The 15,004-nt window shown below is 34.3% G+C and overlaps 1 protein-coding gene across 6 annotated transcripts in view; it reads right to left on the bottom strand.

The window, feature by feature from the left end:
• Positions 1–14,682, bottom strand: part of LOC125257600 (centrosome and spindle pole-associated protein 1) — a 30,247-nt gene extending 15,565 nt beyond the window's left edge. For 2 of the 6 annotated variants that reach the window (XM_048174075.1, XM_048174081.1), the window contains exons 1-15: positions 14,502–14,674; positions 14,072–14,183; positions 13,873–13,945; positions 13,626–13,729; positions 13,080–13,160; positions 11,591–11,686; positions 10,210–10,535; positions 7,290–7,369; positions 7,117–7,213; positions 6,964–7,021; positions 5,049–5,386; positions 3,834–3,952; positions 3,457–3,541; positions 3,129–3,240; positions 644–791 (exon numbers count right to left, since the gene is read on the bottom strand). In XM_048174075.1, the coding sequence (XP_048030032.1) occupies positions 644–791; positions 3,129–3,240; positions 3,457–3,541; positions 3,834–3,952; positions 5,049–5,386; positions 6,964–7,021; positions 7,117–7,213; positions 7,290–7,369; positions 10,210–10,535; positions 11,591–11,686; positions 13,080–13,160; positions 13,626–13,729; positions 13,873–13,945; positions 14,072–14,146 (1,792 nt within the window). In that variant the 5' untranslated portion in view covers positions 14,147–14,183; positions 14,502–14,674. Of the gene's footprint in view, positions 1–643; positions 792–3,128; positions 3,241–3,456; positions 3,542–3,833; positions 3,953–5,048; positions 5,387–6,963; positions 7,022–7,116; positions 7,214–7,289; positions 7,370–10,209; positions 10,536–11,590; positions 11,687–13,079; positions 13,161–13,625; positions 13,730–13,872; positions 13,946–14,071; positions 14,419–14,501 lie in introns of all 6 variants that reach the window. The other 4 variants (XM_048174078.1, XM_048174080.1, XM_048174077.1 and 1 more) reach the window with 4 other exon arrangements.
• Between the last annotated feature and the right edge of the window lie 322 nt (positions 14,683–15,004).

The raw sequence follows: 15,004 nt of genomic DNA, 5'->3' as shown, positions 1-15,004 counted from the left end.
AAATTAGCATTTAAAAAAAGATTATATATACTATTGCTCCGAAGAAACGGAATAACAAATATTCAAGTATATTGAACCCTAATGAGCATCGATGACTATTTGTAGACTTCTGTGTTAGTTGTGCAAGTGCCTCACTTGTCTTGTTGAATATATCAGGGTTCTTACATCTTTTAACCAATAAAATTCCTTATCTGTGATTTTTACATTTTTACAGTCATTATGTATGATTACTGTGTAAGGATTTCACTTGCAAAGAACATTTCTAGCTGATGAGATATTTCTGAGTGGAGCAAAGCCAGAAAAAGAAAATCATATTCACTATAGGAAGTCTCATGATTATTCCTTGACTTTTTCTTGATTTCCATGACCATATGAACCCTGATACATATTAATATCTGCGTCAAATGTGAAATAACTTCAGAGCGGTACTAAAAAAAACAATAAAAGATGCATTAGTTTTTGATTCATATCTTGCAGATTCTGCAAAGGGTATGTAAACAACAACAAAAAAAGTTTTTTGCAATACTCTGACTAATGGTCCACCATTTGCAGATTGCATTAATTAAAGCCTTATTAAAGTGCAGTGATTGCAGCTGACTAGACAGGGAGTTGCCTGAGTGAAGTGTGAAGCCTGTGTGCTTACTGATGAGATTTCCATGATTGTCCCTAAGAGGGGCTCCTCCTCCTCCTCTTCCCCAGGGCTCGTAGGCCTTCATCTCAGCCTCTAATTTAGCATCATACAGCTCTGTTTCCACCTTCTCACGATGTCGTCTCTGCTGTCGTTCTTGAATCTGTGCTCCACAATTCAGACAATTAGGCTTTGTTCACAGTGCATCATCTGATTTGTTTTTCAGACAAGAAAAAGTTTAAAATCGCATTTCGACAAACGAAAACTGAAATATTAATGTGCTTGTTTTGCTCTTCAAACTACAAATAAACTAGTTGGATATGGGGAAAAAATGCTGCCTACCTGAACAAAGCCTCAATGTCAAATATTATAAGAATGTTACATCAAAATCAAAATAGTATTACTCAATATATTGTAATCAGACTTTAAAAAGCTGGAACGTTCAAATTTTTAGTTAACCACTATCCCTGATCTCCCTCCAGATTCCCTTTATCTTGAGAATTCTGCACTGATCTCTTCCTGTCAGACTGCTGAAGTTCTTGGTGAACTCACTCAACACAGATTAGCTTTCAAGGCCATCCATCTTCAAACCTTTCACTGCAGTATTTCAGAATCAATGATCTTGCAACCAGACAGTTAAACAAACATCTTTCCAGCTATATCTTTCAGTATCAAGTTCCCCTGTGGAAATAGAGGAAGATAATGCAATTTGTCCTCCCCAGGTCCTTCTTCTGTGTCCACAGCCATTATATAAAGATATCATCTGACACCCCAATGAGCTAAACCTAAACCTGCGGCCGAATCAAGAATGTCACTTCATTACATTTATGCTTTGCAACAGTATATTAGCACTTTTCATAAATAGGGTACGGTTTGATGTCCAATTACATTCTTAAAATCATAAGAGGCACATTTGTTTTGTTCTGTACGAGTCACATCTGCTAATCTGGTAATTAAATGTAACAATTCATGTAAAACTGTATCACCTTGAAACAACATTTTATCAAACTTTGATATCTTATAAACTTTGACGCAAGTGAGTTTTCCATGAAATGCTGATTCTCGTAAATACTACAGTGTATTGTGCACATTATTTTTTGACAGACATTGATGTTGTGATATTCAAATGATGTGGATTTGAAAACCGATGGATCGTAAGGTAATAATTATTTATTTCTAAGCTGGCAAGCATTCAGTGAAGTGAATGATTTGATGCCCATGTGTGTCATGTTGATGTATTTTAGTAGTAATAATGCAACGGACAGTTTTGACGGAAGTGATAACGTGCGTAAGGGGTGATTTGATTTTTGGGTAAATATAAAACATGCTAGACACTTTTGAAATGTTCTTTGCGCAGTTCAATATGCTTATTTTTTAAAGGTATGAATGTTATTTTATAGCTTAAATAAATTACATATTACTCAGAGACATTACTCTTACATTCAGCTGTTGCAAATTCAATGACTTTTGAAAATCAGGAAAGGAGTGATTTTACCAGGAAAGTGGTTTTGATGCACAAAGTTGTTTTTATTGTCTCTTATAACAAAAATCTTTTATTTAAAGCCATGAAAATGCAGATCCTGTTGTAAATATTATGGGAGAAAAAAAAACAAAAAAACTTTTAGATACACTACCGTTCAAAAGCTTGGGGTCAAAGAGATTTTTTTTGAAAGAAAATTATACTTTTATTCAGCAAGGATACATTAAATTGATCAAAAGTGACATTAGTAAGTAAATAAATGCTGTTCTTTTGCACTTTTTTTTTAATTCATCAAAGAATCCTGAAAAAGGTATTTTTTAAAAAGTAAGTAGCAAAAATATTAAGCAGCTGTTTTCAGCATTGATAATAATAATAAGATATTTCTTGAGCAGCAAATCAGCATATTAGAATGATTTCTGAAGGATCATATAATCATGCTGAAAATTCACCTTTGCAGTCACAGGAATAAATTACAATAGAAAAGTTATTTTAAATTGCAATAATATTTCACAATATTACATTTTTTTATTATTAAATAAATGCAGCTTTGGTGAGCATAAGAGACTTCTTTCAAAAATTTTAGATATTAAAAAACATAACTTTTGAACAGTAGTGTACGGTACTTTCATCTAACATAATTCATTAAATCATTTCATTTTAATAAATATAATCTTGAAAAGTAGCTGGTTTTAATAAACATGTCTTTATCATGTCTCCTCAAATGACTTAATGCTTTTGGCTTGTCCCATGTTGGAGTTTTTGACTAAACTGTATATAACAATTAAAATCATACAAATGTCATGATTCTGACATAATCCGTTATTGATATTCAATTCATTGTAGTATTTTTTTTTTTTTTTTAATGAATGCATTTCTGATCATTAAAATGTAAAGATGTGTAACCCTGTTACTGCAGCTTTCCTTAAAAAAATCTTTAAACTAGGGGAATTAAAATAATTTGAACCCTTTCTATGGCATGCCAATTAAATAATCTCAAACCATAAAATATTGTGTAAGTACCTGCTGCTTAAGGGCTTCCTGATGGCTAACAGCACTTTCCTTGGGCTGCTGCAGCCTCTTGTGAGAAAAGAACGCTGGTCCTGAGGGAACAACTCCAGCATGGCTGATCGCTCTATGGAGAGACAGTGATGAACATTATGTTATTCTGTTATAATCTGGTATATCTGAGTAAATGTGCCCCCTACTGGTACCTCAACATAACATGTCATTAAAAACAATACCAAAACAACTCAAACATTATAAATCCATTTAGAAATTCATATTTCCACAGTAATTATTTTGTCTCGTCATTTCAATACGGAAGTTAGGTATGAAAACGTGTGCCTACTGTTTGAGGCCTCCAGAGGGAGGCTGCAGAACCGGCCGATGTGCTTCTAGAGGGATGTGTGACTGTTGATCCCCTGCTGGTCCGTCTAACACACACACACACACACACACACACACACACACACACACACACACACACACAAAAACACTGCATTCAACATCTATATTTATCATGCTAGAATCCAAGCTAGAATGCATCTACTGAAGAGACAGTTTATTTCATAAACTTTCATATTACACTATAATACTACTCATACTGACCAGCAACACAGATAGCAATAAATGACATACCATAAATTATCACAGATGTGTTTAGTTTAAGCATATTCGGTACAAATGATATATGTGGCTATGCTAAAACAAAGATAGGCCACTCACAGTGGGCCAGATTGGGGTCTAGAGGATTTCTGGCTCCATAATAGTAATATGCATTATCATAAGGAGTTTGATAGGAGTCTGTGAGAGAGGGACCCAACGGAGGACGCACACCTGTAATTCTGACATCAGAGAACAAAAATATTTCATTAAAAATGCAACAAAATAGTCTTTATAGTATATTGAGGTATATTATTAAAGGTGCCCTTGATTCAAAAATTTAATTTACCTTGGCATAGTTAAATAACAAGAGTTCAGTACATGGAAAAGACATACAGTGAGCCTCAAACTCCATTGTTTCCTCCTTCTTATATAAATCTAATTTGTTTAAAAGACCTCAGAAGAACAGGCGAATCTCAACATAATACCGACTGTTACGTAACAGTCGGGGTGTATGCCCCAATATTTGCATATGCCATATTATGAAAGGGATTACATGTCTGGATCTGTACAGCTGAATCATCAGACTAGGTAAGCAAGCAAGGACAATAGCGAAAAATAGTAGATGAAGCAATAATAACTGACACGATTCATGATAACATGATATTTTTTGTGATATTTGTAAACTGTCTTTCTAAATGTTTCGTTAGCATGTTGCTAATGTACTGTTAAATGTGGTTAAAGTTACCATCGTTTCTCACTGTATTCACGGAGACAAGAGCCGTCATTATTTTCATTTTTAAACACTTGCAGTCTGTATAATTCATAAACACAACTTCATTCTTTATAAATCTCTCCAACAGTGTGTAATGTTAGATTTAGCCACGGAGCACTATCAAACTCATTCATAACCAAATGTAAACATTCAAATAAACACTGTACTTAAGCGATTAGACATGCTGCATGACGAACACTTTGTAAAGTTCCATTTTGAGGGTTATATTAGCTGTGTGAACTTTTTTTATGCTGTTTAAGGCAAGCGCGAGCTCTTGGGGCATGGAGCACGGGATTTAAAGGGCCACACACCCTGAATCGGCTCATTTATAATGATGCCCCAAAATAGGCAGTTAAAAAAATTAATTAAAAAAAATCTATGGGGTATTTTGAGCTGAAACTTCACAGACACATTCAGGGGACACCTTAGACTTATATTACATCTTTTTAAAAAAAGTTCTAGGGCACCTTTAAATACTTTAACTTTTCAGTTGTGTTGGTAATTCAGTACAATTGTTATTTCAGTGCAAAATCTAAAAACATAACACAAAATCTAACACAAACCTTGGGGCAACTATCTCCCCCAGGGCTCTTGAGAGGCTTCTGTAATTGTTTTCAGTAACAGGGGTGGTACCATTGGCTCCAGCCTCCAGACCAAGGCCTGATGTGTTAGCCAGCCGGCTTAAGACAGTGCTGTGGTCCAGAGACGGGGACTGGAAAGCAACACGAGGTCTCTCGGGAGGTGCGCTCTCCTTTGGTGCTTGTGGAGGTTTGTCTTCTTTGAGCCGCCTGGCAGAGTCAGCCCTAAAGTCCTCAAGACCCAGCCCTGGGTGGTATGGCACATCCCTTCTCCTGCCCTCGTACTCCCGGGTCACGGCACCAAATTGTTTGATTCTGTCTGGCTGTGGGAAACAAGGTGATATGACTGTAAATAGGAGCACAGCAGGTGTTGCATGGCTATTACTGCAGTGAAAATGTGTCAAAGCCCAAGCTATTGGGTCAATCTCAAATTCTGTCAAGTTCCAAAGTGAGAGAAGAAGAAAAAAAATGTCTATTTGAAAGAGTCTTCTAAAACCATACAATAAGACATATTCCTGAGAGGAACAGGCAAAAATTAAAGTTATTATTTGCTCATAATCTTAGAACGTGTTGTATGAAATAATTTTTGTGTTTTTTTTCCTTCTGGGAATATATAAGAGCTGCAGAAAGCTTCTTTAAATATTTCTACTTCCTTGAAAAATAACAGCATATGGGTTTAAAGCAACATAAGGCTGAATAAATAATATATATATATATACTACCGCTCAAAAGTTTGGGATCGGTAAGATTTTTAATGTTTTTAAAAGAAGTTTTGTCTGCTCACCAAGGGTGCATTTACTTAATTAAAAATACAGTAAAACAATAATATTGTGAAATATTATTACAATTTAAAAGAACTGTTTTTTTATTCGAAAATATTTTAAAATGTAATTTATTCTTGTGTTGGCAAAGCTGAATTTTCAGCATTGTTAATCCAGTCTTCAGTGTCACATGATCCTTCAGAAATCATTCTAATATGTCAATTTGATGCTCAAGAAACATTTATTGTTTATAATTGTACAAAATATTTGTGTACAATATTTTTTTTTTTTCAGGATTCTTTGATGAATAGAAAGTTCAAACGAACAGCGTTTATTTGAAATCTAATCTTTTGTAACATTATAAATGTCTTTACTGATTGATTTAATGCATCCTTGCTGATTAAAAGTATTAATTTCTTTTCAAAAAAATACAAATAAAAATTCTTACTGACCCCAAACTTTTGAACGGTAGTGTAAAATGTTACAAAAGCTTTGTATTTTAGATAAATGCTGTTCTTTTGAACTGCTTTCAACATTGATAATAATAACAAATATTTCTTGAGGAACTAATCATCATATTAGAATGATTTCTGAAGGATCATGTGACACTGAAGACTGGAGTAATGATGCTGAAAATTCAGCTTTGCCAACACAAGAATAAATTACTTTGTAAAATATATTCAAATAGAAAACAGTTATTTTAAATTGTAATAATTTTTCACAATATTACTGTTTTTACTGTATTTTTAATTAAATAAATTAAGCCTTGGTGAGCAGACAAAACTTCTTTTAAAAAACATAAAAAATCATCCCGAACCCAAACTTTTGAGCGGTAGTGTATATATATTTTTAATTTCATTATGATTTTAACTTTATAACAATTTAAAGAATTTTAAAAGATAAAACAAAATAAAAAATATAGAATATAAGAAATATTTTGCATAAAAATACTTTTTTGCAGAATATTTATGCAAAATATTATTTTTGTATTTATTTTTTAAAATATCATGAAAATTAAAAAAAAAAAAAACATTCCTAGATGTTATTTATAACTTAAATTTGAAATATTTAAAAAATAAAATAAAAATAAAAGTATAAAACAATTAATATTTAAACATTAAAAACCTGAGGACCATCACCTTTTTTTCTGGATCAACAGCGCCTGTTGCAGCCACTCTCAACTCAAGCTCCTTTTCCCTGTATAATTGAGTTTATATGGTCATGTAAATATTTGAGCCCTTAAAAGGTTTTAATTCAAATACCCACAATCAGCATATCAAATCATTTCTCACTTCCTTTTGTTCTTCTGTTGTTCGGCTATTTGCTGTAGCAGCTCAAGTCTGTAACGTTCCTTCCTCCTCTGAGAGGCCTCATCCCCTTCAGCAGCACCTATATGACCCAGTCACAGGTCAGAAATTAGACACATTTTTATATATACTGTAAACACAGTTTGATTTAAACTTACCAATCATGAGTCCTGTAGCAAACTCTGTCATGTTCTGCCCGTTGACAGATCTGTTTTGCGCTCGAGTCGGTGCTTGTAGACTAAAGCAAAAAAAAAGCCATAAAACTAGTTTCAGTTTCATCCAGTTTCTTACACTAAACACACCCTGATCTCTGCAGCTATGGCCAAACCATTACATCACACACACACACACACACACACACCACGTATCCAGTGGATTAAAGAGCCTGCAGCAGAGCCATCAGATGCTTTGAGCCTCCCCATCAACACTAATCAATACAATCCCACTGATAGAATGGACAATAAATCCAGCCGTTCCAACTTTCTAACACAGCAAACTCAGCGTTTCCTGTCTCAGCATTGTTAGAAACCTTCAGACGTAATAGTTAAAGGGTTAGTTCAGCCAAAAATGAAATTTTTGTCATTAATTACTCACCCTCATGTCGTACCAAACCCGTAAGACCTTCGTTCATCTTCAGAAGACATCGTTAAAATAGTCCACATGACTGCAGTGGTTAAACCTTAATGTTATGAAGCGACGAGAATACTTTTTGTGTGCAAAAACAAAACAAAAATAACAACTTCATTCAACAACAATCGCTTCATAACATTAAGGTTGAACCACTGTAGTCACATGGACTGTTTCAACAATGTCTTTAATACCTTTTGGACCTTGAATGGCAATAATTACATTGCTTTCTATGGGGGGTAAAAATAAACCTTGGATTTCATCAAAAATATCTTAATTTGTGTTCCAAAGATGAACGAAGGTCTTACAGGTTTGGAACGACACAAGAGTGAGTAATTAAAGAAATTTCATTTTTGGGTGAACTAACCCTTTAAATTCTTGTAGACTTAATAATTAAATTCTAGGTAAAAAAGGTAAAATAAAGGCTGAAAGCCATCACATATTTCTATTTTTTCCACCACAGGCAAAAAATTGATAGGAGGGTTTCTAAAATACAGACTTCTGCTATAGTAATTGCCACTTCATCTATTTGATTCATGGTAGTTTTCATTTTCACTGAAAGATTTGCTTTAAACCCCCATTACTCTAATTGCAGATCAGTACTTGAGTTGATGTGCTGTCAGTGTCTGTCTATTCTCTTGGTGACAGCTGTCTGTGTCTAGTAGATAAGACGTCAAATTTAACAGAGATTACATCCTCTAAAACTGTGTACAACCCTTCTACTTTCTACATTTGTATATATTTATCTCTTCATCTGTTTAAGCTATTTTTATTTGAATGTTGCTATGGTGATGATAGTTATTTTTCACAGATGTAGTCAGACTGTTAATTTCATGTCCTCTTCAAGAAGTTGTGAAAAACACCATCTGCTAATACCCTTTTTTGATATTATTGCAAAAAAATGAAGCTGTTTTTCTATCTTAAACCATCTTCTTTCCTTGTATGCATTATATTGGGGTCAGTAAGATTTTTGTCGAAAAACAACAACAACAACAACAACAACAACAACTTCTATTCAACAAAGAAGCATTAAAGGGTTAGTTCACCCAAAAATGAAAATTCTGTCATTTATTACTTACCCTCATGCCGTTCCACACCCGTAAGACCTTCGTTAATCTTCAGAACACAAATTAAGATATTTTAGTTGAAATCCGATAGCCCTGTGAGGCCTCCATAGGGAGCAATGGACACTTCCTCTCTCAAGATCTATTAATGTACTAAAAACATATTTAAATCGGTTCATGTGAGTACAGTGGTTCAATATTAATATTATAAGGTGACGAGAATATTTTTGGAGCGCCAAAATGAACAAAATAACGACTTATTTAGTGATGGCCGATTTCAAAACATTGCTTCAGGAAGCATTGGAGCACAGTGAATCAGTGTATCAAATCTGCTGTTCGGAGCGCCAAAGTCACGTGATTTCAGCCGTTGGCAGTTTGACATGCGATCTGAATCATGATTCGACACACTGATTCATTTATGCTCCGATGCTTCATGAAACAGTGTTTTGAAATCGGCCATCACTAAATAAGTCATTATTTTGTTTTTTTGGCGCTCCAAAAATATTCTCGTCACTTTATAATATTAATATTGAACCACTGTACTCACATGAACAGATTTAAATATGTTTTTAGTACATTAATAGATCTTGAGAGAGGAAGTGTCCATTGCTCCCTATGGAGGCCTCACGGAGCTATCGGATTTAAACTAAAATATCTTAATTTGTGTTCCGAAGATTAACGAAGGTCTTACGGGTGTGGAACGGCATGAGGGTGAGTAATAAATGACAGAATTTTAATTTTTGGGTGAACTAACCCTTTAAATTGACCAAAAGTGACAGTAAAGAATTATTTCTGAAGGATCATGTGACACTGGAGTAAGACTGGAGTAATGGCTTCGTGAAATTACATTTTAAAATATATCAAAAAATAGAAGAGTTATTTGAAATTATAATATTTTACAATATTGCTGTTTTACTATATTTTTGCTCAAATAAATGCAACCTTGATAACATAAGTAACTTCTTTCAAAAAAAAAAAAATTAAAAATCTCAATTTTGAACAATTATGTTATGGTAAGGAAAATGGACATTAAATATTGATTTGAATTATTTAGTTAATTAATTATATTAACTAATTATTCATATAATTAAATGTATTAAATAAACCAAAAATATTCAAAATGTTCTCAAAATGCAATTATAATCTGGAAAGTCTAAGAAATGAATGTATGGGGCTAAATTACATGGTAAATTTTGTGAATGACAAGCACTAATATTGTGTGCCAACCCATGGAGCTTTCGTCAGAGCTCCACATGGGCCTAATTATAACCTATATATTTAACTTGAGATGGTCCCTCAAGAATATTAGCCTTGTTATGCTTCCTAAAATATAAACAGATCAAATTCTGAGTGCCACCAGAAAAAACAGGAAGCAGTAGAGATGCACCTGTGTGAGCTGTTGTCATGTTTTCCACCTCTCCTGGTTGCACCAGTGTCTTCCTGTACATTTCTAAGCCTTTCCTTCTCTGGGAGCTCAATCTCCTCATCAGAACTGGTGTGATCTCGATAAGGGCCTCCCCAGCGATCCGGCGTCTCTGCCCATTGTCTCCGTGGCCTTGATACCTTAGGCACTCCAGAAATGGGCTCAGTTAGAGTGGCAACATCCCTCCTTGAGAATGTGATGTTCTCTGGGCCCTGACTGCCTCTTTGCACTTGTACCTCTGGAGAACCAGCAGGGTACTTTGGAGTAATAGAGCCAAAACGATCCAGGGCCTAACAGAAACATGATCAACATAAGCTGAGAATCAGAGGATTCAAGGCAAGACTGAAGTTTTTTTTTTTTTTTTTTAAAGAAGCTTAAATTGTGGTTCAGTAAGGACATTTGTGAAGGTTATTTATTCCTAGTGTTGCTGTATAGACCTTATTTACCAGAGAAACAAGCGCGCCGCCATCTTTATAAAATTGTCTTTGAACTTCCGTTTTGCGGTAGCTCTGTACATTTCTATGGCATCGCTGTCAAAGAATAATTAGTTGGTTAAGTGGATTTACTTGTTGTAGAGTTAATGAAAGTTATCATGAGCATTGTTATGTTTAAAGCAGATGTCTTAACAAATGTCAGTAGGTCGGGAAGATTTTAAAACGAGCAGTTCATTCATAAATGTAATATCGCTGTGGAAATACAAACCGGAAGTCAAAAGACAAAGAGCGCAACGCTGAAAAGGGGCGGGGCTACATAAGGTCTATAGAAGATATAACAACTAGGGATGTAACAATACCCTCATGTCATGATTCGATACATATCACGATACGACATTATTGCGATACTTCAAGATATGGTTTTATTAACTGTTGATTAAAATGCTAACTTTGGTATTACATTGGGAGTGAAAATGAATAAGCTTGGACTTGGTGCTGGTAACCCAATGCACAGGACAATGGTGATACCAGAATAAAAATGATAATGATTCTGAAGCTGAAAATACTGAAAAATATTAATATGCTTGCACTCTGTCATTGAACAGATATATTTAAAATAATGTAGGCCACTTTTTACTGGTAACACAAGACATTTGGCATTATCAGGACCCACAAATATTCCCCCATTGCATTATTATACATTATATTCAACATTATAGTAGTTCGATGTAGAACTGACACTAAAACTCTGTAAACTTGAATTTTTCCTCACAGTAATTTTCATTTTGGGTGAACTATACACAATACATATTGTCACTATCCATGATACATATTGTTGCATTTTTATATTGTGACGCAATATATTATTACACCCATAATAACAACAATATCGAGTTTTATTTCATTCAAACCTGTGGAGTACTTGAAGATTTCCCTATTTTCTGTGATCCCCCTTGCCCTCGGAGAAACAGATTATACTCCTTGTTCCTCTCATCTTGCAGCTTTTCCTGGGTAGATTCACAAAAGACAAAACAGTTACATTAAAGAGGACTTATAATGCTTTTTAATCTTTAGTGTGTATTGTTGCTGTTTGAGCATTGAAAAAGGTCTGCAAAATTACAAAGAAAAAGGTCCACTTTAAAGGGACAGTAAGCACCGTCTTTGAATCTCCTGAATTGTAGTCTTGAGTTTTCTTCCAGGTGTGTACACGTCACAATATTGCTTATTTAAAGGTGCCCAAGAATGCTTTTTCACAAGATGTAATATAAGTCTAAGGTGTCCCCTGAATGTGTCTGTGAAGTTTCAGCTCAAAATACCCCATAGATTTTTTTTAAATTAATTTTTTTAACTGCCTATTTTGGGGCATCATTAACTGTGCACTGATTTTTTCAGCGCACCGCCCCTTTAATTCGCGTGCTCCCTGCCACACGAGCTCTCGATTATATTACAGCACATTTACAAAGTTCACACAGCTAATATAACCCTCAAATGGATCTTTACAAGATGTTCGTCATGCATGCTGTATGCATGCTTCGAATTATGTGAGTAAAGTAAAGTATTTATTTTGATGTTTATACGGCTCTTGTCTCCGTGAATTCAGTAAGAAACTATGGTAACTTTAACCTCATTTAACAGTACATTAGCAACATGCTAACGAAACATTTAGATAGACAATTTACAAATACCACTAAAAATATCATGCGATCATGGATCATGTCAGTTATTATTGCTCCATCTTCCATTTTCACTGTTGTTCTTGCTTACCTAGTCTGTTGATTCACCTGTGCAGATCCAGACGTTACTGGCTACCCTTGTCTAATGCCTTTCATAATGTTGGGAACATGGGCTGGCATATGCAAATATTGGGGCGTACACCCCAACTGTGTTATGGTAAGGGGCATGACATTTCCGAAACACGCTCGAAGCGAATCACAACACAACTGGTCCAGCCAACCAATTATAGCACATTGCACTTTTCGGAAAGAGGAACTTCACAGAGACCGGAACTACACCTAGCGTTACTGACAGACTATGAAGAGAGGTGCTGCAACAATATGTGAAAACAAAATCAAGACTTTGTAAAAGGACATAATAGGTCCCCTTTAATAGAACTAAACATTTATATAATAAAAATACACAATTAACAAATAAGATCTCTTTTATGTTTGTACAAATTTTAAATGCGTACAAAAAAAAGAGAGCTGCAATCCAGCAATATACTGGCTGCCAAAAGATATCTTATCCACTAAGCGTAAGCAAATCATTTTTCATGTCACTGAGCGCTTGCCAAACAAAAAGGGTGGGTCTTTGTGCAACAGACTGAACCGGGTCATGACACGAAATGGAGAATTTGCTTTAGTGATCCATGCGTAAACAAATGGATAACAAACACAAGTTTACCTTCGCTGATCTCCGTTCTTTTATGGGGAGAGACAGCATGTGAGACTGTGGAAGTGGATCAGCAATCATTTGATTTTTTTTCTAAGAAAGAAATTACATGATTAAAAAAAAAATAATAAAAAATTCTTTTTAAAATATGATTAAAAACAGCAACACAAACTATTTAAAACTGTATTTGAAACAGAATTCTAAATATTTATTGTAAGATTTATTAGCATTATTTTATATTCAATTCAATTCACATTTATTTGTATAGTGCTTTTCATGATATATATCGTTTCAAAGCAGCTTTACAGAGAATGCATGTCAACATTACAATTTAAAGAATGCAGTTAGCAAATAATGTAATAATTTAGGCAATTAATTTACAATCACTGTTAGCAGTTTAACTGAAGGTAGAAGCAATGAGCTCCTGGAAAAATGAATTACATATTAACAATAATTAGGATATATAGAAATTTGGGAATGTGCATGTTGATCCAGATGATTGCGTCTTCTGAAGTCCTCGCAGGACTATATATATATATATAAAGGAGTATACTGCACCTCAGACACAAAGCGCCGGTAATCAAGACGTAGCTCTTGCTTTAACTTCTGCTTTTTTCGTTCATATTCTTCTCCCAGAGGTAAACTGAGGCCAAAACTCTCTTCTGGAAATAAGATGACAACATGAAACATCCCCAGTGGCATTTTTAAATAATAAAGAAAATCAGACTTTTTTAAAATATCTAATATCAAATGCTAAATATATGTATTTTGCCTGAAATTATACATTTATTAAAATATAGCCTGCCTTTGGTCTGTTTGGGTTGTGAAGGTTGTGTTTTGTTAGCAGGTTTGATGTTCTCCTTGTTACCAAAACTTGTCTATGAAAGATGGACAAGTAATAAAACAATGACTTTTCTTGAAATATAAATATATAGAAATAAAAATGTACATGTTTTATTTTTAAGACCCCAAGCAGCACTATTTTTATTAGAAATTAAGCTCACCTTCATCTCCATGTACGGTGCTTCTTCTGTGTCCGCCCTTCTCTCCTCCATAAAGTTGCTGATGTTGACATTCATATTTTCCCAAACCAGAATCAGCGGTTAATGAATAGCTCTTGACAGGAAAAGAAGCAGTTATCAGATGAAGCTCTTATCAATAACACAAGACTGAATATGCGGTTCTCTTGGCATGGAAATGAAGAAAGACTTTGTTTAGAGGAGAAGATGGAGACGAGGCGATGTGAAGTGCAGGCGCCGCAAACGCAGTGGTTGTTAGGCAACAACTCAACACAACACACGAGCCTCAACCTCCCACTTCAGACAATGGCTGTGTCTCAAAACCTAGTGACCTGCACAAGTCAGACAGCATTTTTGAGCAGTATTCAGAATCGTGAATAGTCAAGCAAAATAAACCGGTGAGAGCGGTACCAACCATTTGCCTTTACTTGTTAAAAATCTTGCTTGTCCAAGGTTTGCTCCGACTTTCGTTTATCTGAAACTTTTAAGAGACCGTCTTAATAGTGAGCATAATGTCAATCATACGAGATGACTATAAATAGTATATTGCGCCTTATGTGAAACTACTGCTACTAACATTCACCATTCAAAAGTTGTTCTCACAGCTGACTATGATATGTATTTCAAAATAAAAGTCCTAATTTTACTGACTGCCCTTACAAAAATAACCATGATGGTACCATAGCACTTTTTTACGAGAAGAAAAAACACATAACATTACAAAAAAAAGAATAAAATAAAGAAATAAGGTTACAACATCCATTAATATATGCCTAACTAGATTGATCCTCTCTAAATAATATATAATTAAACTTCATTAAATAATTAAACCTTAAATAGAATGAATAATATATATATATATATATATATATATATATATATATATATGTATATATATATGTATGTATGTATTATTTA

The sequence above is a fragment of the Megalobrama amblycephala genome, linkage group LG22 (genome assembly GCF_018812025.1).
Source record: "Megalobrama amblycephala isolate DHTTF-2021 linkage group LG22, ASM1881202v1, whole genome shotgun sequence".
Classification (NCBI taxonomy): Eukaryota; Metazoa; Chordata; class Actinopteri; order Cypriniformes; family Xenocyprididae; genus Megalobrama; species Megalobrama amblycephala.
The sequence above is the reverse complement of the archived record's forward strand: the minus strand, read 5'-3'. Positions and strand labels throughout refer to the sequence as shown.